Source organism: Lithobates pipiens, unplaced genomic scaffold (assembly GCF_037356315.1).
Source record: "Lithobates pipiens isolate NorthernLeopardFrog02 unplaced genomic scaffold, aLitPip1_a1.2 Scaffold_25, whole genome shotgun sequence".
Classification (NCBI taxonomy): Eukaryota; Metazoa; Chordata; class Amphibia; order Anura; family Ranidae; genus Lithobates; species Lithobates pipiens.
Window position 1 is genome coordinate 146,776,507 of NW_027507787.1, and position 26,507 is coordinate 146,803,013.

Genomic DNA, 26,507 nt, shown 5'->3' on the forward strand with positions numbered 1-26,507 from the left:
TTAAAACCAGTTTTAACCCCCGCTAGTGTCCGAAAAAGGGTTGCCGGCGGTATAGCCACGCTGCTCCATTGATTTCAATGGGTAGGAGCGGTTTAGGAGCGGTGAATACACCGCTCTAAAGATGCTGCTAGCAGGACTTTTTTTACCGTCCTGCTAGCGCACCTTTTGTTACGAATTTCAAAAGGACTTTCATCAAGAAAACAATGACAATACAGCAAGCATGCACCTTCTATACAGATATATCGAGCGGGTCTACATTCATAGCAGCATCCTGTGCAGTAAAGCATGTGTGTTATACTCACTGTGGAACCTGCATTGTGTAAAAAGGCTGCATGATTCTGTCTTCTCTGGGGAGAGTGCATGTGATCAGCACAGGGCCAATCAGCACTGTCCAGACGGAGGGTCAGGGGTCCTGCAGCCTCATAGGACAATCAGAGTATAATGAAAATTCCTTCTCTAAGCTTTAACCAGGCACTGATAGAAGTCACAAGACTGCTATACACTGCTGATGAGAAAAGGTATTTAGCAGTTTATATTTACTAAAATAATTGCATTTCCATGTTCCTGTGTACTGTGGGAGACCAGATATAGTGAATGCAGGGCCTGGGGTTAGTAACACTTTAAAGTCACTGAGAAGATTAGAACACAGAACCTACTAGCCATCAGGAAACATATTTTTTTTTTCTTTTACATAATAACTTTAACCTATGTCAAAGGCCTGTGATCCCAAACTGAAACTGTCAATCAATAAAGCCAACCACTGTGAATGCAGGCTATAACAGAGCTCATTTTGGCTCTAGACAGCAATGTACAGGGAAGAAAATGTCCATATGAGCCGCACATCTCTGCAAACCCCAGGTAAGAAAGTGTAACAGCCTTTAGCCCGGGCGCCAGCCAGATCACGCAAGCAATGTGTGTCACTCCGCCCTCAGAGATTAACCTTGGGGATCAGTTTTTAAATGTTGAACACCGATCCTAATGAGAATGCTGATTTACCACTTTCAACAAGCTCCTAGCATGCTTCAGAAGGCTTTCAACAAGCTTTAAGAAGTTCTGAAGCCTGCTAGCAGCTTGTTTAAAGCGGCAATCAGCACTCCCAGTCCCGGCTGAACCGTCTGAATTTTGATCCATGTATGGCTGGCGTGATCTAAAAACATTTACAAAATATATCTAAAAAACTTTGAAGGGACAATAATCACTCTTTAATAAAGGTTTCAGGGGAGCATGTAAGTACCAATGGATTAAAGCTGCCTGAAGGTGGAAATTTCCATTCATCCTTCACTTCCAAACAAGACGTATTATAAAGGTTAAAGCAAACATTCGCTGTCACAGGTGTGTACGAGGAGACACTTGCACTAACAACGGTATGGCGTCCTTGGGTTACAGATGTACCACATGGCATTGCGCCCCCCATCCTCTCCTGGGGGTTGTTGGGCACAGCAGCGGGCAGCTTGTCTGTGTGTCGCAGACGATCCCTTAGCGTGCGTACACCTGTCAGTACATCTGCCATATGTACCAGCTCACAGATCAAACGTCTGCTTTCCATTTCAGAGACAAGCGCTGCCCATAATTACGATGGAGATTATGCAGCTGCCCGGCAACACAGCAAACAAACTCTGGAATACGGCGACAACTCCCTAAGCAAAGCAAAGCTCCCTGGACATGCACCATCCGCTCACCTAGGGCGACACTTTGGATTTACTAAAGCATATGTGTGTAAGATCACATATAGATGTTGCGTCAACATTCTTTGCTCACGGAATATTTTATTCATAAGCCAATGCCCACACAGGATACAACACACATACATGGAATTTATTAATAAGGATTCTTTGCTGTACAATTTATGCACCAGCACCTGACTGTACGCCAGCCAAACCACAGAGTGCCTGAAATAAAAATGTTTTTTTTTTCTCTGTGGTTTTTGGGTCTATTTAACCGCTATGCTCAATTTAATCTGCACACACCATAGAGGAATCAAAGGATAACTGGTGCACTCAGCTATCGGTAAAGGAAACGACTTTTATTAACAGTGAATTGTATGCATGGGGGTACTGTAGTACGCATGCATAGGCCCTTGAGTAGCAGCCAGTATAGAAGATTCTAGATGCTGATGCTTGGAATAGAGAGTCCAGTGGTGAAAATGTATACATTCACTAGTGTAAGGGTTCTTTATATGTCTTTTAATGCATGCGTAGCGTGCTGTCGTATCTCTTATTTAATTTCCCTTGATGGACTATGGGTGTGTACACAGAGCAGTGCACTTGACTGCAACTAAGATACACTAGATTGATAGAGTCCCCTGAAGACGTGCAATTGCACAAAACATGTTGGGAGGAGCTATAGGTGACCGCCTCTTCTGGCTCTGGGATTGGTGGCCCTCTTAGAGAGTGCTATTCTATGGTTTTCATTACTGCTTCATGTGGAAATTGATTTTATCTGTAGTTTTAATGGATGGCCATTTACCATTTACTCAAAGAGTAAACATTTCCCCCTGGGTGATCTACTGTATGTACATTGCAGGGATTTTAACCACTTCAACTCCGGAAGGATTTACCCCCTTAATGATTAGGCCGTTTTTTGCGATACTGCATGGCGTGGTTTTAACTGACAATTGCGCGGTCATGCGACGACGTACTCAAACAAAATTGATGTCCTTTTTTTCCCACAAATAGAGCTTTCTTTTGGTATTATTTGATCACCTTTGCAGTTTTTATTTTTTGCGCTAGAAACAAAAAAAGCGCCAAAATTGAAAAAAATATCAAAATGTTTTACTTTCTGCTAGAATACATATCCAAGAAAAAAAATGTAAAAAAACGAAATGTATTCATCAGTTTAGGCCAATATGTATTCTTCTATATATTTTTGGTGAAAAAGTCCCAATAAGTGTATATTGTTTGGTTTGCGCAAAAGTTATAGTGTCTACAAAATAGGGGATAGATTTAGGGACTTAACTTTTTTTTATTGTTTTTATTGGTAATGTCAGTGATCTGTGATTTTTACCAGGACTGCGACATTGCGGCGGACAAATCTGACCCTTAGTGAAACTTTTTGAGGACCAGTGGACACCGATACAGTGATTAGTGCTAAAAAAAAATAAAAAAATACACTGATCAATGTACAAATGACACTGGCAGGAAGGGGATAACACTAGGGGGCGATCAAAGAATTAACTGTGTTCCCTCAGTATGTTCCAACTGTGTGGGGGATCGGCTCACTGGGACAACACAGAAATTGCTGTTCCTGATTTCCATCTTGTCCCCTCTCAGAATGGGGATCTGCCTTGTTTACATAGCCATCCCCCCGTTTTGCCTCTCTTTGGAGTGATCGCGGGTTTCCGGCAAACATCGAGGGACCTGCTTACGTGTTCCCCCTATGTTCAGCGCGCCAGCGTGCCCACCCACAGTATCTAATGCACAAAACGATTTACAGGTACTGCTGAGGAAGACCAGAGGTCGATATGCGTGTAGAGGGGAGGAGCTGAGCACGTGACGTCTCGCAGCCATGGTGGTGAGCGAGCGGACGCTATAGTATTATACACATGCAATTTTTGCTTTTTTATCTTGTAAGTGTCCTTTTTTAGTGGGGGGTGATTTAATACATTTTAAAACAGAGAGCACTAGGTTTCCTGTGTTCGATTGCAGGACACTGGAAACGATAAGCCCAAGAGAGGAGAAGAGTCTAAGCCCTTGTACACACGGTCAGAGAATCCGTCGGAATGAGTCCTATCGGACCGTGTCGTCGGATAATCCGACTGTGTGTGGTATGCATCGGACTGATTCCGTCGGAATATCCGTTGGACCCAATTTTCCAACATGTTGGAAATATTTCCCGACCAACTGGGCCGATCGGACATACTCCGATCATGAGAATTTTGATCGGACCAAGTGCCACGCATGCTCAGATCAAATTCCTACATTAAAGCTATTGGCTACTGGCCTGAATGTAGTCCCATCGTAACGAAATTACGCCATCACGCTCTGAAAGATTGGATTTTTCCACAACTTAGTCCGACCGTGTGTATGCAACCCACAGAGTGCCTGAAATAAATAATTTCGGACAAGATCCAATGGACAAAATCCGACGGGCAAAATCCGACGGATTTGGTTGTGGAAATCTCCGACCGTGTGTACAGGGGCTAAGGAGCGAGGTGGTCTAAATGAACGATCCACTCTGTATCTGTGGGAATCTTATTGGAAGTTGTTGAAACAGCAAAGTGCTAAAGGTGAACAGCTGATCCATTGTGGAAGGAGAGGTTGTTAAGGCGTGAGAGTAAATTATCTATATTTGAGTCTGTCTGACTCATTGGTGAGGTGAGCAGATATAATATGTGGAGGTGTGCACGATTTAGCAGTGTCTAAAGAGAAGCACGTGGTGATTGATAATTATGGACATTCACAGCAATCAAGAATTGTTTCTTTACTTTTGCTATATATTTACAATAAGGACTTTATGCCGTAGTAAATTGTGATGATTTTCCTGCTTTATATATATATATATATATATATATAAAATTTGCACAAAGGTTCCGATATTGAGAGTTATCACATCAGTAGTGCTGCACTATATGCACATATATATCAATTTCTGTAAAGTGAAGTGAACTCACTGAAAGTGTACAGCAGCTGCGATAGTTTTGATATTTTGATATTTTTGATATATTCTATGTACAGTGTTTGGTATTTACAGTTCAGCACTTTAGTGATAATTAGGGGCGGCGCTAATTGTTATATACATGCGATCTGCAGGTACATCATTTCACGCAGCCGGGCCGCCCTGTCGCAGTATATGTGCATTGGGCGGTCCGGAAGATCCCTACCTTTTGTTATTCTGAAGAAAACCCTGTATGTTTGTCTGTGCCCATGTGTACAGTGAATCTGTATGGGAGTGGTTTTATAATTATCAATCAGCTGTACACCTGCAGGGCTCTACTAAGGAAAATTGCAGGGTCTGCATCCCTTTAGAAGTGATTTTCTATTGGGTGCATCTCACCAAAAATGTCATTTTTGTTGAAGGGGATAACTCCAAAATCTGACTTGGATCTTAGTGCACTGTGTACAGAACTCCACCAGGTTGTTATAGTGCATTTTACAGAAAATTACAGCACTGCAGATTGAAAAGGAAAGGCCATTTATGATAGCATTCAATTACAATATGACTTGAGTCGCAATTGTATATGGTATATTAGTTTATAAATTAAAATATCACACTATATATATCACCTTCTGTGGCTTCATGTGGTGAGCATTCCTGCTAGACATTAACAAAGTCACTGAAAGCTGCTCCCTGCTGGAGAGGAGCATCAGACCAAGGGATCATCACCTGTAGACGGCTTTCACACTGCGCCGCCTAGGGTGTTGGCGGTAAAGTGGTGCTATTTTTAGCGCCGCTTTACCGTTGTTTTAGTGGCGCTATTCGGCTGCTAGCGGGGTGGCTTTGACCCTCTGCTAGTGGCTGAAAAGGGGTTAAATCCGCCCGCAGTACGCTGCCGGAGCGGCATCTTGGCGACGGTATCGCAGCGCTCCTTCACTGCTCCAAAGAAGCTGCTGGCAGGACTTTTTGTGACGCCTTGCCAGCGCACCGCTCCAGTGTGAAAGCTCTCAGGCTTTCACACTGGAGTGAAAGGAGCCGTTTTTTTTAAGGAGCTATACAGGCACTATTTTTAGCGATGTAGCACCTGAAAAATGCTGGCAGTGTGAAAGGGGTCGTACAGTGGAGATTTTGCCTTTTTCTCATCTATTAGGCGCTGTTTACTGCTTCCCTTTTCAGAGAGCTGGTGAGTGTGCAGAGATGGCGGTTGTTGATGCATGTTGTAATATTGGTGGAAGATCAAAGACTAGGGATGCACCGATACCGGATTGTTATGGGCGAGAACGAGTATTGACACTTTCGGTCAAGTACTTGGCGATACCGAGTACCAATACTTTGCAATGCGATTTGCAGCCATACAAAATGAATGGGCACAAATCGCACTGCAAATAATTGCATGCGATTTGATGGGAAATGCTGTGCAATTCCTGTCTGAATCGCATGCGGTTTCCCCACTGCTACTATGTGAACCCAGGCTTGTCATAGTGACTTCAGCCTGGGTTTACACAGGAGCAGTGTGGGAAAACACATGCGATTTGCGATGCGTTCAAATTGCATGTGATTCTTTGCAGTGTGATTCACACCCATTCATTTTGTATGGATGCAAATTGCACCGCAAAGTATCGATATCAGGAGCATTTTCACAAATACTCGATATCGTTATCAGTGCACCCCTTTCAAAGTCGTCACAGCAAAAATAATTAATTATTATTATTATTTTGAATATGGAAGACACAGTTTGGAAGAGTAGACTCAATATATATATATATTTATTTTATTTTTTGCACAATTTTATGAATTGCACTTTAATAGCCTTTTTATTTTTATTCAGTGGTGCTGCAAATTTTACATTTTAAGTAACATTCACTGCTTGGTCCAAACAAATGGAAATGATGGAAACAAAGAGAATAGTTTAGGAGATAACTGAGGACATTACAAGAAGACGGAGGAACATAGTAAGGTACAATTTTGTGAAAAATAGATTACAGGACCATTAGGCCAGGGGTATAAACTGGCGGCTCTCCAACTGTTGCAGAACTACAAGTCCCATAATGCCTACCTTTGGGAGTCATGCTTGTAACTGTCAGCCTTGAGTTTGAGACTTTTGCATTAGGCAGTGCTTCCCACTACACACTTAGGTTTTATCTTCTGGCTCCTACATCACCGCTATATCTTGTAGTGATGTAGGGGCCACTAGATGTAATGAGAAATGTAGACATCGGACACACCCGGAAGCAATGGATGTAAAGATGCCATAGCTCTGCAATGGAGTGAAGATTAGAGGAACGAGGGGGCTGGATAGGTGAGTAGTTAAAATTGAACTCCAGGCAAAACAAATATTGTCTAAATACAAGCAGAAGATATACTGTTAAAGAGTAACCCCCCTTTTTTTTTAAAAAAAAAAACCTTCTCCTCTGGGGTGACCTCTGTACATTAAAAGGATTTTAACAAACTTTGTTGCAGATTCCAACCTTTTGTTATTCTGAAGAAATCCCTGTGCGTTTCTCTGTGTCCATGTGGGAAAGTGAATCTAATGGGAGTGGCCTCATAATTATCAATCAGCTTCAGCACCTGCAGGGCACGAATGAAGAAAATTGCATGGTCTGCATGAATTTAGACATACTTTCCTATTGGTGGTATCTCACCAAAAATTACTTTTTTTGTTGCAGGGGATGCCTGAAATCTGATTTGTATCTTAGTGCAGACTGCCGGGAAAATCAGTGAGCCAATCATACAAGCAGAAAGTTATGCTTCTGTGGGGCGTTCTGTACACATTGTGTACAGAACACCTCCTGGCTGCCATATTGCATTGCACTTTACAGGAAATTCCAGAGCTGTAGATTGAAATGGAAAGGTCATTTTTTTATAACATTCAATTGCAAAATTGAATTGTAAAATGACTTGTGTCCCAATTGTATATGCTATACTTTTTTTTATTTGCTATATTTCCCATGAAAGTAGCGTTATCCTTGAAATTTTAGTATCCTTTATGTATTTCCTCTGTATTTGAGCAGTAATCCAGTTTGAAACAACTGCTGTACTTTGCCACAGTGGAGCTTCCTGTAATAAAGACCACTCACTGCTGCTCTCTCTCCTTGTGCAGGGTGACTGGTCTCGTCTCCACCCCCTCCTGTAGTTTTCTGCAGCTAACCTGTGGTGGGTGTGGCCTGCTGGGCCCCTCCCACAGCTTTGTTCTCTGTACAGTACATATCTAACATGTTATGCCTGCTCTTGTTTATTTCACTTTGCAAAACAATCGCATTGTAACTTTACACAGCAACAGAAGAGCATTTTAAGAGTAAAATAAAATTCCAAAAGAGACAGACCTCTCTCCGCCGTGAGGCCCAGCATGTCTGTTTAATCTTCCAAACCACCGCGGCCACCAGCAAGAGCGACAGGAAACAGCTAAAGAGAGATAATCAGATAAGAGATGAAAATATTACACTAAGATCCAACAAAACAATTACTGAGGACAAATATTAAAGCAGATGTAAACCCAATCACTTAAATCTCATCTATTCTTTAACATGTTATTGTCATTTCACAAGTCATTTACAACTTTTATTTATTTTTATTTTTTTAAATCTGCAGCTTTCATTCAAATAATTTACAACTCTGGTGATCCTGTCATGGAGGTCCTTGATCAGGCACTTCCTGTTATAAGGTGACACGGTTCTATAACTTTTAATAAAGAAAGGAGCCCCAAAACCATTAAAAACAAAACAAAAAGGTTAGAATCCAAGATGTGTTTGTTTAACCTCTTGGTTACTGGGCACTTAAACTCTCCTCTTGCCCAGACCAATTTTCAGCTTTCAGCGCTATCACACTTTGAGTGACAATTGCGCGGTCATACAACACTGTACCCAAATTAAATTTTTATCATTTTTTTTCACACAAATAGAGCTTTCTTTTGGTGGTATTTAATCCCCACTGGGGTTTTTGTTTTTCACTAAACAAAAAGATGGAACATTTTGAAAAAAAAAAATCATGTTTCATAGTTTGTTATAAAATCCTTCATTGATATGCGCTGATGAGGTGGTACTGATAGACTGCAGTAATGGGCACAGATAAGGTGGAACTGATGGGAAAAGATAAGATGGCACTGATGAGCATTGATAGGTGGTACTGAGGGGCAGCACTATTGATGAGGCACCGATTGGTGACATTGATAGGTGGCACAGTGGGCACTGATAAGTAGCACTATGAGCACTGGTAGGTGGTACTGGTGGGCTACTCTCCCTGATTGGGAACGATGTCCCTCTGACAGCCGCTGGTGATCGGCTTTTGTTTTTCTCCTCATGCTATCAGCGTGAGGAGAAGAAATAGCTGATTACCGGCTCTGTTTACATCACATAATCAGTTGTCACTGGCTGACAGCTGATCACATGATAAGGGGTCGAGATCGACCCCTTACTCCAATCTGTGATCCAGAGAGTCTCAGACTCACTGATCACAGGGGGCACGCAGGCCTCTCGAGCACGTCTATTGACACCCTCCCGGCAAAGTAGGATCACGCTGTAGCCGTCATTTGGCTATAGCATGGATCTGAAGCGGTTAAAATTTGATCACATAAAACATCCAACGTGTTTCGGGGACCAGACACACCCACCCTTCATCAAGCATTAAAAAAATGAAATAACCACTTTGGTGGACTACTAATCAAGTATATCTGTAATAAGACGGACGTGAAACCTTCATGCTACAGCTCATAATATCAGCACAGCAACAGTCCTACACTAGGAAGTTTAAGGTCAGTCTTATTACAGATCAGCTTCATTACAAGTCCCTTTGGGAATTATTAACTATAACTGGAGAGTGCTAAATCTGGTGCAGCTCTGCATACAAACCAATCAGCTTCCGAGTTTTCTCAAAGCTTAATGGCCTGTACCCACGATCCGAATATCGTATGAAAACTGTTGTTCAAGGAAGAATTGTCCGATTTTCGGATCGTGTGTACACTACTTTTGAGAGCTGATCATGACAGTTCAACAGATATTATTTGATCGGACAAGCGCAAAAATTTTCCTTGTACGATACCAATCATTACAACAGATGACGTCACTTATGATTTTTTTTTCTGTCGTACGAGAATTTTCATGACTTTGTTTACTTATTCAATTGCTACTTACGACTATTAAGAGAAAAAGACTACGTTCTGTCGTACGATATTTGGATCATGTGTACGGGCCATAACTGAACAAGCTGAAGTTAGAAGCTGATTGGCTACCATGCAAAGTTGCACCAGATCTTGCACACTCCAGTTTTAGTAAATCAACCCCTTTGAGTTTTAACTTTTTTTTTGTTCTTTTAAGCTCTGATGAAAATGGAGTGCTTTTGGCCCTGAAATGCATTGGATGTTTCATATGATCAAATTTTTAAGGAATAAAAGCATCTCGGATTCCCTTATCTTTTGGTTTTGATGCACCTTTTTATATTATAGTTTGAGTCACGTTACCCATCAAGGGAAGCTTTAATGCATGCAAGCCATCTGACTCCAGCCAGTGAACTTGTACAAAAGGTTCCTTTTGCTTTTGAAGTCTAAGCACTTTGGAATATGTCTTTCTGTAACACTTTATCCTGGTCTCTCAACTGTGCTCTTGTGTTGTCACTCTGTCTGGCTACCGATACAAGTTACCGTTTCACTACACAGACATGATCCATTGTTGTCACCAACAGGAATACCCACCCCGAGGAATGACATGCAGCCATTGCTGAAATGCATGTTGACATGAAGTGATTGCAAAGGAGCTGCAGGAGATCAGCCCCACAGAGTTGTAAGGATAAATAAAAGTGAAAACAAGGATTATATTTAAATAAACAACAACTGTTTATGATACACAGTGCACAGAGCACACTAGTTGTTTCTACATTAAAGTGGTTCTTATAGGCAAAAAATTTCCACCCAAAAGTGAAAGCTTCACTTATCTAACTCCCACCCCCCTCCGGTGCCACATTAGGCAGCTGCAGGAGCCATTGGTCCCTACTGCTTTCAATCAAATCATGTGAGCAGGGAACGGGGCCAAACTGCACTGTTTGTGTCTATGGATGCACACAGCTCAGCTAGGGAGCCAGCTGGTAAGTCTGCTCCCTTAGCAAGTGGTTTGCAATGAGGTAGACATAGAAAAGGAGGTGCTGACGGTGCCAGCAGGGACCCCAGAAGAGGATGCTCAGGGGTGCTCTATGCAATACCAATGAATGTTTTTTATTTTAGAAAGAAAAAATGAAAACACCCATTTTCCAGTTTATTTCTTGGGGATACCAGGGAATTTTCGCAGGTGGACAGAAACAGAGTCAGAATTTATGGCAGGGAGATTTCGTTGAGACTAGGGGCTGTTTCAGCACACCCAACTAAAATATCACTTTTCAAGTCAACTGACCCTTTAGTCACATATATGTGATGCCAAGCTTGACGTGATCTAAGGCTGGCCATATAGTATACAATTTTCTTGTACAATATTCGTTTAGATTTACCAAAACCGTATGAGGTCAGACCTAAACACTTTCACTTAGTATGTAATCAAGCAGGCCCTTGCACTGCCACACATTATACAATTTTCTTATTTAATTTCCTTTAGATTTACTTTCAATTATGTAGTGCAAGGGCCTGCCTGATTGCATACAAATTGAAAGTGTTTAGGTCTGACCTCATATGGTTTTGGTAAATCTAAAGGAAAATTGTTTAATGTATGGCCAGCCTAAGCTGTTCCTGGCATCAAGTGAAATCAATCAGACTGCTAATGTCAACCAGAAAACAAGAGTCCCCCCAACTTGTGTAATTTCCCATGATCTCCTGCAGCAATTATTGCTCAATAAAGTAAGAATATTATACTGGACTCTTCTCTCCTCCAGCCTTACCAGGACTGAAGGCTTTTGAAATGTTTGCCGACAATGTCATGATACAATTTAGATTTTAATTTTACAAGCGGCGGAAAGTTCTTTAGTAAAGTGACATATAATAAGCCGTGTCGCTGAGCGGAGGGAGTGAGCTGCAGAACACCCACACAGCGCCGTGTGATTGATGGCGGCTTAGCTGGGGAATAAGAGATGAAGTTCAGGCCGACCGCTCCTCCGCTCTAATGCAATAAGTCGATTTTCAGTTAATGGACAAAGCCAAACATCGCAGTCCCCTGAGCTCGACGCACAATTTACTTCGGAGGGTGAAGAGATGGTAGAGAAACTAAACAAAGTTCACCGCGTCCCAATTGGAGAGTGAAGAGTTTTAATACAGTTCTCATCGGCCAGAGAAAGGCCTTGGCGGAATGACGCTGTTGGAGGATCTCATTAGGACTGCAAGAAAACATAACAAGCAATGTTGTTGTAGCACTGGATGGACACAATGTTCCATCCTACTATTAAAGAGATTATAACATGGTCCTTGAATCCTTACTATGAATTAGTACATTTTTTCTTGTTTTCCTTTTTATTCTTTTTCTATACAACAATATCAGTGCATGTGACTAATGCACTCTTGATTTGCTGCTCTGAACCATTCACCCACAAAAAAAAAAAAAAAGTACTCTCGTGTGTAGCCTCAGAAAAAAAGAGGGTAGACAAGGACAACTGTAATGCCCTGTACACACGGTTGGACTTTCCGACGGAAAATGTGCGATTGGATCATGTTGTCGGAAAATCCAATCGTGCATGGGCTCCATCTGACTTTTTCCATCGGAATTTCCGACACACAAAATTTGAGATCTGGATCTAAAATTTTCCGACAACAAAATCTGATCATTTAAATTCCAATAGTGTGTAGACAATTCCGACGGACAAAGTGCCACGCATGCTCAGAATAAATTATGAGACAAAAGCTATTGGCTACTGCCCCCTTTATAGTCCCATTGTACGTGTGTTGTACTTCACCTTGTTCTGAACGATCGGATTTTCTGACGACTTTTTGCGGCTGTGTGTATGCAAGAGAAGTTTGGGCCAAAATCCGTCGGAAAAAAAACTGACAGATTTTGTCATCGGAATGTCTGACCTTGTGTACAGGGCATTAAAGTGTTGTGATCATCAATAAGGTACAAAGTATACAGTGAGGGGAAAACATTATTTGATCCCCTGCTGATTTCGTACATTTGCCCACTGACAAAGAAATGAGTCTATAATTTTAATAGTACAGAAAACAAAAATATCCAGAAAAACGCATTTCAAAAAAGTTATAATTTTATTTGCATTTTAATCAGTGAAATAAGTATTTGACCCCTTCACAAAACATGACTTAGTGCTTGGTGGCAAAACCCATGTTAGCAATCAGAGGCCAGACGTTTCTTGTAGTTGGCCACCAGGTTTGCACACATCTCAGGAGGGATTTTGCCCCACACCTCTTTGCAGATCCTCTCCAAGTGATTAAGGTTCTGAGGCTGACATTTGGGAACTCGAACCTTCAGCTCCCTCCACATGGGATTAAGGTCTGGAGACTGGCTAGGCCACTCCACGACCTTAATGTGCTTCTTCTTGAGTCACTCCTTAGTTGCCCTGGCCTTGTGTTTTGGGTCATTGTAATGCTGGAATACCCATCCATGACACATTTTCAATGCCCTGGGAAAGAGGATCTCACCCAAGATTTGAGGGTAAAAGACCCTGCCAATCGTCTCTTTGATGCAGTGAAGTTGTCCTGTCCCCTTAGCAAAAAAATCACCCCCTTAGCATGATGTTTCCACCTCCATGTTTGATGGTGTTCTTGGGGACATGGCGAGCTGAGTTGATACCAAAGAGCTAGATTTTGGTCTCATCTGACCAAAACACTTTCACCCAGTTCTCCTCTGAATCATTCAGATGCTCATTAGCAGACTTCAGATGGGCCTGTATATGGGCTTTCCTGAGCAGGTTGATCTTTTCGGGCGCTGCAGGATTTCAGTCCTTCACAGCGTAGGGTATTACCAATTGTTTTCTTGGGGACTATGGTCCCAGCTTCCTTAGAGATCATTGACAAGATTCTCTTGTGTAGTTCTGAGCTCATTCCTCATCGTTCTCATGATCACTGAAACTCCACGAGGTGAGATCTTGCATGGAGCCCCAGATCACGGAAGATTGTTTCTTTAATTTGCAAAAAATTGTACCAAGTAATGTCACCCTCTCACTAAGCTGCTTGGCGATGGTTTTATAGTCCATTCCAGTCTTGTCCCTGATATCCTTGGGCAGCTTCTTTGGTCTTGGCCATGGTGGAGAGATTGGAATCTGATTGATTGCTTGCTTCTGTGGACAGCTGTCTTTTATACAGGTAACAAGCTGAGATTAGAAGCACTCCCTTTAAGAGAGTGCTCCTAATCTCAGCTCATTACCTGTATAAAAGACACCTGGGAGATAGAGATTTTGCTGATTGATAGGGAACAAATACTTATTTCACTCATTAAAATGCAAATCAATTTATAACTTTTTTGAAATGCGTTTTTATTTTTTGCATATTTTGTTGCAATTCTGTCTCTCACTGTTAAAATAAACCTACCAATAAAATTATAGACTGATCATTTTTTGCCAGCGGGCAAACGTACAAAATCAGCAGGGGTCAAATACTTTTTTCCCTCACTATAAGATCATTGTGAAAGCTGAACAAAATATATGGATGGTAAGCCTTACAAGGTTGCAAGTTACCAAATATAATAGTAGATGCAACCTATGATCAGCGCTTATGGAGAATATATTGGTCTACATGCAGCTGGAAATTTGGGTGATGTGCGGGGCCCAGTCCTCGGTCCACTTAAATGGTAAGTGACATTAGAATGTTGAAAAAATAATAAGAATTAGAACAAAAAGACAAAGCTTTGTTGCAGAGGCGCCCATAGGAGGGTAATGTACTAGTGTCACAGGTCTTGACCAATTTTGTCATGATGAACAGCCACTTATTGTAAACAAAGATGGCTATTTTGGGGGGGAATGGGGGTGCTTACTGCTGTTATCTTCTCCTTCTTCCTTTTTCCTTCCTTTGTATCCCTTCTTTACCTAACCCTCCAGCTTGTGCGGGGGAGTTTTATGGTTGCAAGATTATGTACTATTTGGACACTGATTTGTACCCGAATTTGCTACCTAATAATGTTTTTTCTAGTTATTTAAAATTTTAATAAAAAAAAATTAAAAAACAGAAAAATAGTTTCTAATAGGTGCCTAGGTTCAAATCTTCTAGCACACACCATTTTGGATTGCATATATTAGGCATCATAAAATGCGTAGCAATAAATCAAGTGACTAGTGACCAGAAGGGACAAACTTTTTCACAACACCTAGCATTTGAAGAAGGTCCCCGGTTTGCTTTTGACATTTATTACAGCCATGGTTATCTCTCTTACACATCTAAAAAAGTCAAAGTGGTATGTAATAGAGTTTGTGGAATATTCACAACTGAATAAGGCTATCTCTAGCTGAGATGGTAGAATTGAAGTAAGCGTGCAGGATCTCATTCTAGGAGAATTTAGTTTTAGTTTGTTGCATAGTCATACCACACATCATCAGGCTCCCATTCTTTGCCTTGATAATTCTAAATTACAATATGTTACATAAAACTGACATACTGTCAAAAACTTCAATAAAAAGATTGGAAATGAAAACATGTGTGGCAAGTTTCATGACAACTGCCTCAAAAAACTGATGTATGTGACACAGATTCCCTCATACAGCAGGTGTTCCAAACTATGGGTCACTACAACATTTTATCAGACACGCAGCAACCCTGGCTGGCAGTGGATATGCCAGTCTGTATAGTAATACAGATACCGGTACCTCCGCCACAAGTAAGCCAGCCATGATCCCAGTTCAGTTCTCCCCCCCACCCCAGGTGTTTGGTTGCTAGAACATCCAGTGTTCTAGCAAGCAGTGATGCAATTGGCCCACCCCTAGCATTACAGGAGGACTGAATCTCTTCCTTCCAGACCTGCTCTACCTCCTGACTTTAGCCCTGCTGCTCTGCCATCTGAAAGGTGAGAGAGGACTTTGTTTGGCACTTCTGGATTTAAGGGGGGACTCTGCTGGGCAATTCTGGATGTAAGGGGGGACTCTGCTGGGCAATTCTGGATGTAAGGGGGGACTCTGCTGGGCAATTCTGGATGTAAGGGGGGACTCTGCTGGGCAATTCTGGATGTAAGGGGGGACTCTGCTGGGCAATTCTAGATGTAAGGGGGGACTCTGCTGGGCAATTCTAGATGTAAGGGGGGACTCTGCTGGGCAATTCTAGATGTAAGGGGGGACTCTGCTGGGCAATTCTAGATGTAAGGGGGGACTCTGCTGGGCAATTCTAGATGTAAGGGGAGACTCTGCTGGGCAATTCTAGATGTAAGGGGAGACTCTGCTGGGCAATTCTGGATGTAAGGGTAGACTCTGCTGGACACTCTTGGATGTTTGAGGGGGGGGACCTCCACTGAGCAATTCTGTATGTAAGGAGGGATTATGCTGGACAATTCTGGATGTAAGGGGGGGGACTCTGCTGGGCAATTCTGGATGTATGTGGGGGGGACTCTGCTGGGCAATTCTGGATGTAAGGTGGTATTCCATAGAGGATAAGGAGGATGCTGCATACTCTTATACTCTATTCGTCTCTACGCCATGCACATAGCATGGGTTCCTATAGAGAATATGACGACACCTAATCCCCTTCTCTCTACATCAGTATGTAGCATGGGTCCATGTAGAATAAGGATGAGGTCTGAGTCTCTTCTTGTCTCTCCTCTATACTACACTAGCATAGATCCATAGAGGATAAGAATGATGTCTAATCTCTTTCTTGTCTCTCCCCCTTACTAAACCAACATGTAGCATGGGTCCATATAGGATAAGGATGATGCTCTATCCCCTTCTGGTCTCTCCTCCTTACTACACCAGCTATTAGCATGAACCATGAAGTTACGACTATCAAATTGGTCACACTGTCAGAAGAGAGAGACCAATGGAGAAGGAAATAAGGTTGGGGAAGATCGAAGGAACCAGGTGAAGAGGGAGACCGTCTACCAGGGGGTGGGACACACTGACTACAGCTGTGGAAATGACACTGGAAGCTCCCGCCAGACTAGCACAAAGTCAACTTCTTTTTAGAGCTTTTATTCATCAAGTTGCTAGGAAATGGGACTCGAGTTGATGGCACTTAATAATAATGCTGGTGTAATAAGGAGTGGGGACATGGGGGATATCAGGTGTCATCCTTATCCCCTATGGATTTGCACTAAATGCTGTAAGGAGGAGACAAAGGGAAACAGACGTCATCCTAATCCTCTATAGGACAGAGAATGTGCAATTGGTATTATAAAAAAAAAAAGACTGTTACAATAAAATTGATCAAGACATTTTTCCCTTACTGTCTACCATACTAACACCCTCCCATAGGCACCTCTGTGACAACACTTCTGGGTTTTTCTAAAGAATGCATTTCCACAATATCTAATATCTGTTAAAAGTTTTATTCTGCTTTATCGTGTTTGATGGGAATTGCTTTATACATACAGCGTTATCTGCTTATGGGCTTTCTATACTTCTCCATTTGGCATCTGATCATCACCTTAAAAGGAGCAATGGGCCGTCAAGTGAACTAACCCAAACTCTTCCCACGCTCCATGACCATTCTCCAGGTAGAAATAGTATCTTCCGCTCTGAGATCTTAATGGTCATACACTGAGCACTGAGCTTTGGTATCCCCCGCCCGTAAAATTATTTTTCCGCTTATACACCCAGAGATGTGAATGGCTGCCAGAGTGAAGCAGCTTCATCCTGGATGCAAAATAATTCAATGGCGTTCTTTATCGTTAGCCCATTCTGCTGCTTGGCCTGCCATGTTATCTACTTGATTGTTGCAAATTCCAAATTGCTGGACGGTAAGCTAAGGAAGGCAGGAAAAAGTCTGCGCCGACCTAATGGCGCTGGAAGTTATCGAGTCATTTATGCACTCAACGGATTTTAAATAGTCCTGTGCAAAACACATCTCACAATTCTCCTTCCCGCCGGGGATGAAGAAGATCCCTCTCACAGCACAATGGTTATTGCTGATATTTAGGAAGGGGAAAACAGGCACAATTTACTCACTGAACTGAATTCATGACCCCAGCTCTAAATGTTTTCTGTCTAACATTCCTTTTCTTATGGCAGCCATTACTGTACATCACACTGACAGTGACCTAACATGAATGTAAGAACTCAGTATGATGGCTAAACCTGTCCCTGACCCAGTGCTGGGACATTGCCCTTTAGCAACCAAGGTAAAACGATAACAGTATGCCGCCCCCATGAACTGGGAACTAAGTCAGCTAAATAAACTGCAGATCCTGCCCATTTGCTCCCCTTCCCGATAACACTTAGGGCAGCCATCTCTTGTCAAGCCCTCTACCTGGCTCTGCCAAGACAAAACCCTCAAAAATCAGATATTAGAGGACCTTAAGGCAAAACCAACCAGTACACCAACAATGGTTTTCAGCAAAGCTGCAAAGTGCAAAGGTCCTAATTTCCCCAATTTGCCTTCATATGCTTACATGTTTAACATTGGGTGGAGTATGGAAGGGTTAGAAGCTCCATTGGGATTTTACTTCTGTGTTGAGGATGCAAGTGGAGGTTTACTATAACCCTCCATGCATCACCAAAAATGCGAAGTCCTCCTTAAGTACTGCCTCTCTCCACACAAAAGAGACAGCCTGAGATGCAAGTAATTTGTTTTGGAATAATGGCAGGTGCAAATAAGTAGAAAAGTAGTGAGAACTGATGGGTGGAGATGGAAATTCCTGGCCTGTGGAATAAGGATTAGGGGTTAACAAAAAGTCAGCAATTTCCTAAAACAAATCTGTAGCCTTAATAAAATAATAGTGCAGCGCTCTAGCGCTCAAAAAGTACATGCAATTGTACATCAATAGTCCATAAAGTGAAAGAAGCAAAATAAGTGATCAAAAAAACTTCCCCTAAGGACGTCTGGTGTGACGAAACGTGTAGGGAGGGTCACATACACACACCACCACGCATGTTCAGCCACATTTTGGCCATCTTCGCTCTTGGAAAGCCTGATCTGCTGGTGTTCGTCATGCTGGATTTATGCCTTAAGAGTGCATCTTTATTGCTTAATAAAGTAATATCAGTTTTAGCAATATCACACTATTGGAGTGCTTTCATTTTATATTTGGCTTGGTTCCCCTCTGGAACAGATGTCTATGCCTTTTATTGCTGCTGCCTGGGTGCTGAAGCTGTTTTGGTCATCACTCTGAAAGAGACCCTCCTGCCTCCAAGATGCTGGATTGGCTTTGTTAAAAAGAGCACACATTGACCAAGTGAATGGTGTCACAGGCTTTTTTGGAGACTCTTATTTCCATCACAGTTCTAGGATCACTGAAATGTACGCTTTTTGGCTTTTCTGGACCACTTATTTTTCTTCCTTCACTTTATGGACTATTGATGTACAATTGCATGTGCTATTCAAATAGAATAGTACTAGAGTGCTGCACAATTATTTTATTATGTATTAAGTGTTTGGTAACAAGACACAGTGCACAGCAGCTATATTTTCTTACCCTAGCGTAGGTTTACACCAATTTATGTATTGATCTGTAGCCTTCCCTTTAGTCTTGCATAGTTGTACAGGCTCCTCTCCTGTCGAAATGTTTACACTGATATCAATGCACACTGTGAGCTTCTCACAATGTGCATTAGAAGCTGCAGCAAGTCAGAAAGAGCCCGCCTCATTTTCTTTCTGGCGGACATCCAACAATATCTAGCCCTATCGACCCCTGCCTGACTGTTCCTAGCCCACCCTATTTTTCATTGGATTTCAATTATTTTAATCATGGAGGTTCAGCATCATGTGTGGCCATTACCTAAATGCATCCTGCCTAGGAACACCCAGTCATCCAGATTAAAACTTGCCCATGATGGTACATGGGCAAGGCATTCTAAAGGCAGGGGGTAGGTGGTACAAAAGGTAATTGATGCAGGGAATGATTTGATGGGGGTGGCACGGGTACAGTTGTTAGGTGGGTGTGGGATATGCTTCCCTGAATAAGTGAGTTTTCAGGGATCTCCTAAAGGTGGACAGGTTAGGGGCTGATCGGATAAACCAGGGCAGGGAGTTCCAGAGGATGGGAGAGGCTCTGGAGAAGTCCTGAAGGTGAGCATAAGAGGAGGTAACAAGGGAGCTAGAGAGAAGGAGGTCCTGAGAGGAGCGGAGGGGACGATTTGGGTGATATCTGCAGATGAGGTTGGTGATGTAGATGGGGGCGATGTTGTGGATGGCCTTGTATGTTGTGGTTAGCATTTTGAATTTTACACGGTGGGGTAGGGGAAGCCAGTGAAGAAATTGGCAGAGAGGAACAGCAGTCACGGATCGGTTAGTGAGGTGTATTAGTCTAGCAGCAGCATTCATAGACTGAAGGGGGCTTTTATAATGACAGATAGTTTTGATTCTTTTTTATAGCAGTACCAAGTATTTAAGGTGAGGAGAGCAAGAGGAAAGAGCCACCAAGCAGTCCAGAGTATTTCACGAAAGGAGAGGAAAGCTGTCCCATAGACAGTTTTTTCTTTTCTCAGCTAGTGGGTGGAAGGAGGAATCCGTCCCATAGCAACATGGTATTCTGACAGTGGTACCCACCGCTGACAGAATACCCTAATCAAGAACTGCAGCTGTTAAATTGGCAAGTTTTCCAACATGTCCCTTCAACAACAGTTGATCAAATGATCGACTTCTGTAGAGCAGTGATGGTCACACGCTGATGGAAATTTGGCTGGTCTCTGTCAAACCCGCCAAATTTCAACCAGTCTATGGCCAACCAGAGTATGCAGAGTACTTCAGGAGAGCAGAGAAGGAGTAGAGGCAGGAGGGATTCCCGCATCAACACTGTCTGTGTTAATGGGGGAATCAAGCACATTTCTTTCCTGCAACCCGTGGTTGCAGGAAAGAAATTCACTCTGTGTATGGCTCGACTAAGACTGGTCATAGACTATGCAATTTCCTTCAGCCATGGGTTGACGCAAAGAAAATTACTGGATTCCCCCATCAACATAGTCAGTGGTAATGGGGGAATCCCTCCCGTTGCGCCATTGTATTCTGACAGCAGGAGGTTTCCCCATCATCAGAATGCAATATCCCACAGCAGTGATCATATGGGGGGAAAACAGACAGGCTGGTTGTTCTGAAGTCAGCCAATAGAGTACAACCAGCCTGCCCATTGATGGGACTGAAATTCATCCGCTTCATGCTGAACCGGCCAAATTTAAATCCATCTATGGGCAGGTTTAGTTTTTACAACAGACTCTGGCAGGCACATTACAGAGCATATCAGATCTTACCTGAAGAAGGTGACAAAAAACTGGACCAGGTCCATGATGGTGTTGTGTTGGGAGAAGGCAATCTGAAAAATATAGAGCAATGGGTCAGAGCAAGTTCTCATATGTGTGTATATATGGTATAAAGAATACATGTCTGGTTACCATAAGGGAAAAAACTGTTGGCTGGCAATTCCGTAATTCAACTCAAACCCCCTGGACAGAATACCAGTTGACAATGTGAGTATTTAGCAAGTAAACAGACCTGGGCACTGCAAACTGAGATTGTGATCTAGAAAAACCTTAAGGAAAGGTTGCTGTAAAGTTGGCCACAGATGACCCCATCTAATCAAAAAAAACTGAATGAACACACAAGTGAGGTGGATGGGGGAATCCTCCCTGCTGTGTTACTGTATTCTGACAGTGGGGATTCCACCACAGTCAAAATACACTGATCAGCGCTGCAGCCGATTGGCTACATGCGCTGACCAAACAGAAATTGACTAAAGTGCCGTTCAAGAGAAGTCGATCATTAGATCGACTACTCTCAAACCAGAACGGTCACAGATGGATCACAATTTGGCCGGCCGCTGCTGAACCAACCAAATTTTAATCCATCTATGGCCAGCTTTAGTGAGGACTACATATCAATCTGTAGATCCAGGAATATAGTCATCTGAACTTAGGCTGACCATACATTGTGTGAATCTGTGCCGGTTCCTGATGAACCAGACTAAATTTTCTTTGTGGGTTAGCCAAGTCTGCTGTTAGAAATCACAGGTCCCCATACAGCTGACCTGACAAGGCCCCCCTCCCCAGGTGAAAGGGACTGAGGGCATTGATTTATCAGTCCCTTTCTCTACAGCCTCAGCTGCACACATGAATTGATAGGAAGTGCTATGAAACTTCCTACTCATTCGCAAACTGAAGCGTAGTGAACAGTTTACTATGCTTCATAGGTGAATGGACACAGGAGTGATTGGCACCGATCATTCACTGCCCTCATTCAGAAAAGGAAGGGGACAGTAAATGGCACATTTACTGGCCCCTTCCCCTCTCTCCATCCGGAAAAAAAACCCATGTGGGCCCCCCAGCAGCTGCAAGCAGGAAAGGAGAAAAGCTGGCAGCACTGCAGGGAAAAGGGCACACAGTGGAGCCCTGACAGCAGATGGAAGGTAGGGAGAGGCAGAAGAGGGTCGGTGTTTGTAATAAGACAGTACAGTAGGTCATCCTGCTCAGCAGGTACCTATGCCCCTCTTTTGAACTGATCGGACCCCATACAGGAGGGCTGGCTGTATTGCCTTATCAGTGGCCGTGTGGGTAGCCCTGTTGACCCTTTTCTGCCTGACATGCTTTGATTGAAATATCGAACGAGCTGGCGGCAGGCACAATACAGTATCTCAGTAAGGGCCGGTTCACACTGCGGGCGATGCGAGGCGACACGACTCGCCTCGCCGCAGTGTGACAAGTCGCCCCCGTTCTGTACAATGGAACCGTTCTGAGAGGAGCGACTCGAGTCGCTCCGACTCAGAAAAAAGGTTCCTGTACTACTTCTGGGCGACCTCGGGGCGACTTGCATTGACTTCTATACAGAAGTCATCTGCAAGTTGCCGCTGAGGTCGCGGCAGGTCGCGGTGAGGCAAGTCGGTGTCGCCTCGCCTCGCCTGCAGTGTGAACCGGCCCTAAGGGATCTGTCTATCTACACTGTACACCCCACAGGTTAAATGGAAACTATCTTGATTTTTCTGATAAAACTCAAGCTTGGCCCCATCACTCACCCCTTTTGACTATCCCTATTGTTTTTGAATGTGATAGGCAGCCTCATTCAATAAGGAGGCTTCAGAAGGAATAGTAAATTATACAGAAATAGTTAAAGCAGAAGTTTAATCTGCATATATTTTGTCTTCCTCCCTCATCAACATTTTCATGAAATTCCCTTTATTAGACCCAGTCACTGTGTCTTTGTCCTTTTCTTTGCAGAGAAGGCAGATCATGGCTGCGGGGGGACCAGCAGGGTGCTGTACATAGTGTGGAACTGAAACTTCAACTGCTCAATGGACTTGGCACTTATATGGATATTTTCAAATGTATCTAAACCCAATAACAAAATGTAATAGGATTACAGTTTTCCAGTCCTTAGATGTGGACAGCTGCACTAGTTTTCTTTTTTCAATACCTGGTTTCTCCTATGGCACGTTTCATCTTTAATCAGTGGGTCAATCCTGAACCCTTCACATTTGATGGAAGTAACAATAAAATAAAAGCCATATATTGGTGTAAGACAAAGTACATGATTATCTTCTCCAGTGTAAGTTTTATTTCATCTCATCTTGCTCATAAAACAGTAGCAGCAATTTACGCATTTCAGACTCACTTGGCTTTAGTCATAGATATGACTAAGGTCAAACAAGGCTGAAAAAAGTTACATCAGATAATATACTGTGTACTCTGCCTGTTTTACACATTCTGTAAAGGAACATAAAGGACCATGCAACATAAATAAGGAGCACAAGGGTAAAATTTGAGGTACAGGTCTATCCTTGTAATTTATTCATATAATGGTGTCAATAAAGTTTACTGAAACAGTAAAAAAAAAAAACGCAAAAAAAAAAAAAAATGCGGCATGGCCTTTTGTTTGCTTGTAAAAAATCTTTTTAGATGTCCTTGGTTCGTCTTTCTGCTCCTCTGCGGGGGGTTTTGTCCAGCTCACCCGCTCAGAGCTGACCATATGTTCTGGAATACAGCCGAAGTTTCTCCACCCGACAGCGAGGTCATCAGCTGCAGATCCACCCCACAAGCACAACCTTCCCCGCTAATCACCTCCAAGCATACAGCCAAACACAAGTCCCTCTCCAAGGCTTAAAAGTCGTAGAATATATGAGACTGTAGTGCACACAGTGAACCAAGCCAACGCCATGACGGTTGAGAGCCAAGACTGAAATGTTGGCATCCCAGCGCTAAATGGGAGAAATGACATTCAGCTCAGAATAAATTCTATGTGTGGGATAAAACTGTCATTAGGATGGAGCTCACGAAAATATACGATAAGGAGAAGCATATATTAAATTAGTCCGAGCAATGAGCGCCAAGCCATAATGATAGTGTGGGGTGGTCACTTTCATCTGTAAGAACTCCGCGGCAAACAAAAACTTTTCTCTAGTATGTCTACAAAATGCTTAATGCTTTTTGAGACTCCTTTAAGCCATGTTTTAGCTCAGCTTAAAATTTTGTTGTCTCGTTATTGGAAGGAAATAAGATCACTTTGTCGCATTTTGCTGCACTGGGAATACCCGGAGTGGAAGAACGCAGGCAATTTAGCGAGTTCTAGAAACAATCTGTTTTCCTTGTAGCAGGACCTTTCCAAACTGCCCACTCAGGTCGGCGGAGACCCCCGTGTATTGGGGCTTGTTCTCTGCACGCCATCCAGCCGGGTGACATTTCAAACACAAATTCATTTCTCAAATGTGTGTATCAGTTTGTTTTATTTGTTTGTTTGCGGCGCTGACAGAAAGGCCACCTTATGAAATGTTAATGTCTGGCTGAGGGGGGAATTATCCGCAGTGTAATGATACAATAACACTCCGACACCAGCAGCTCCTGCCGTGCCCAGCCCTCCGTAATGTGATTATTCTCTATCGCCAGGGACAGGGCACCGCCACAAACTTGGTACAGTGTTACAAATTGGATGCGGTTATTAGCAAAGGCTGAAACTGGGGTGCGTTTAGCAGAGGAGAGAAACCGCATGAAAAATAAAGACCGAACCTAAAATACTGTTCAAATAGCCTTATATTAAATGGGACAATAAATAAAACCTGCTTAGAAGTTACAGAAGAGCAAGTTTGTAAAACTCAAAGTTACAAATAAGGTCTGAGGAACTTACACTCTAAAGTCTCTAAATGTTAGAATGTTTATGAATGGATGAGATCTACAGAATAATTGAATTGTATATATAAATGTATATATTTATATCTCTTCTATGTATGGAAAAAGGAGAGAGAGAGAGAGGGGGGGGGGGAGAGAGAGAGAGAGAGGGAGAGGGAGAGGGAGAGGGAGAGGGAGAGGGAGAGGGAGAGGGAGAGGGAGAGAGAGAGAGAGAGAGAGAGAGAGAGAGAGGGAGGGAGAGAGAGAGAGAGGGAGGGAGAGAGAGAGAGAGGGAGAGAGAGAGAGAGAGAGAGAGAGGGAGGGAGGGAGAGAGAGAGAGAGAGAGAGAGAGAGGGAGAGAGAGAGAGAGGGAGGGAGAGAGAGAGAGAGAGAGAGAGAGAGAGAGGGAGGGAGAGAGAGAGAGGGAGGGAGAGAGAGAGAGAGAGAGGGAGGGAGGGAGAGAGAGAGAGAGAGAGGGAGGGAGAGAGAGAGAGAGAGAGAGGGAGGGAGGGAGAGAGAGAGAGAGAGAGGGAGAGAGAGAGAGAGAGAGAGAGAGAGAGAGAGAGAGAGAGAGAGAGAGAGAGAGAGAGGGAGAGAGAGAGAGAGAGAGAGAGAGAGAGAGAGGGAGGGAGGGAGAGAGAGGGAGGGAGGGGGAGGGAGAGAGGGAGGGAGGGGGAGAGAGAGGGAGGGAGAGGGAGGGAGGGAGGGGGAGAGGGAGAGGGAGAGGGAGAGAGGGAGGGAGAGGGAGGGAGGGAGGGGGAGAGGGAGAGGGAGAGGGAGAGAGAGAGACTTTTATACTTGTTAAAATATACAGTTATAAGCTTCATAAACATTGTTACGGAGAACTAAACGTGTTTGTAATTAGGAATCTTGAGTTGAGTTTTACCTTCCCTATCAAAGATGAGAAGGAAGGTTACAGTTACAATTATTATTCTACTGTATGTTTATATAGCTCTGACCTATTCCCCAGTGTTGTACAGAGTACATCAGTCCCTAGAAGAGAGGTAGGTACAGGGCCTTCACCAGTATAGGGCTGCTTAAGCAGCCGCCTTAGGGTGCCAAGATAGGGGAGGGCAGAAAAATCCCCAGTCAGTTGCTGGAGATTCGGATTTTTAACCCCTTCCTGCTTCCTGTACACATATATGCCACCTCACTTCAGTGGGTCTTCTTGCATGAGGCCACATATAAGCATACTAGTGTTTGTGCTGGAAGTGCGCACTCACTGAGACTCCCAGGTCTCATACTAATGATTGGGAACTGGGACTCCAAGTTTCTGATCACCATGATAGCCTCTGATTGGCCTGCCCATGTGTTTTTTTTTTCCTCCTCTAAATGGAGAGAAGGATACATGGTATCTTTCTCCCCTTGCCAGGGGAGAAAGATGTAAACAAACAAATGTATGTAAAAAATATATAATAATAATAATAAAAATTAAAAATGAATTACCTAATGAAGACAAAATGGCTAGATCAAGGCTTGAGCTAGGTCAGGGTTAGCAAAATGCACCTTCACCTATATAGATAAATATCCTTGCACTGGGCACGTACACTCTAATGTCCCACCACAGTCACATTATATTATTATTATTTAGTCACATTATTATTACATTATACATTATTTACATTATACATTAATATATAGTTATTTAGCCCTAATATATTTTCCTATCCCAGTATGAGTGCTGTGGCGCACTCCCAGCACAAAGAGGGAAGCGCAAACATGCGGCATATCTGAGGGATACAAAACAAATGTTACAAATATTGGATGACATCCCTAGAAGCGAACAATCTTGGTGGCTGGCCACAGCAGACGTATCTTCCCTATATACCGTTATTCTACATCAC

The 26,507-nt window shown here is 43.0% G+C and overlaps 1 protein-coding gene across 1 annotated transcript in view; it reads right to left on the bottom strand.

Annotated features, from left to right (window-relative positions):
* The window catches only part of ATRNL1 (attractin like 1), a 1,004,401-nt gene that overhangs the window by 333,318 nt on the left and 644,576 nt on the right, over window positions 1-26,507 (bottom strand). The window contains exons 25-26 of the mRNA XM_077454933.1: window positions 20,827-20,888; window positions 7,917-7,995 (exon numbers count right to left, since the gene is read on the bottom strand). Of these exons, the coding sequence (XP_077311059.1) occupies window positions 7,917-7,995; window positions 20,827-20,888 (141 nt within the window). The remainder of the gene's footprint in view (window positions 1-7,916; window positions 7,996-20,826; window positions 20,889-26,507) is intronic.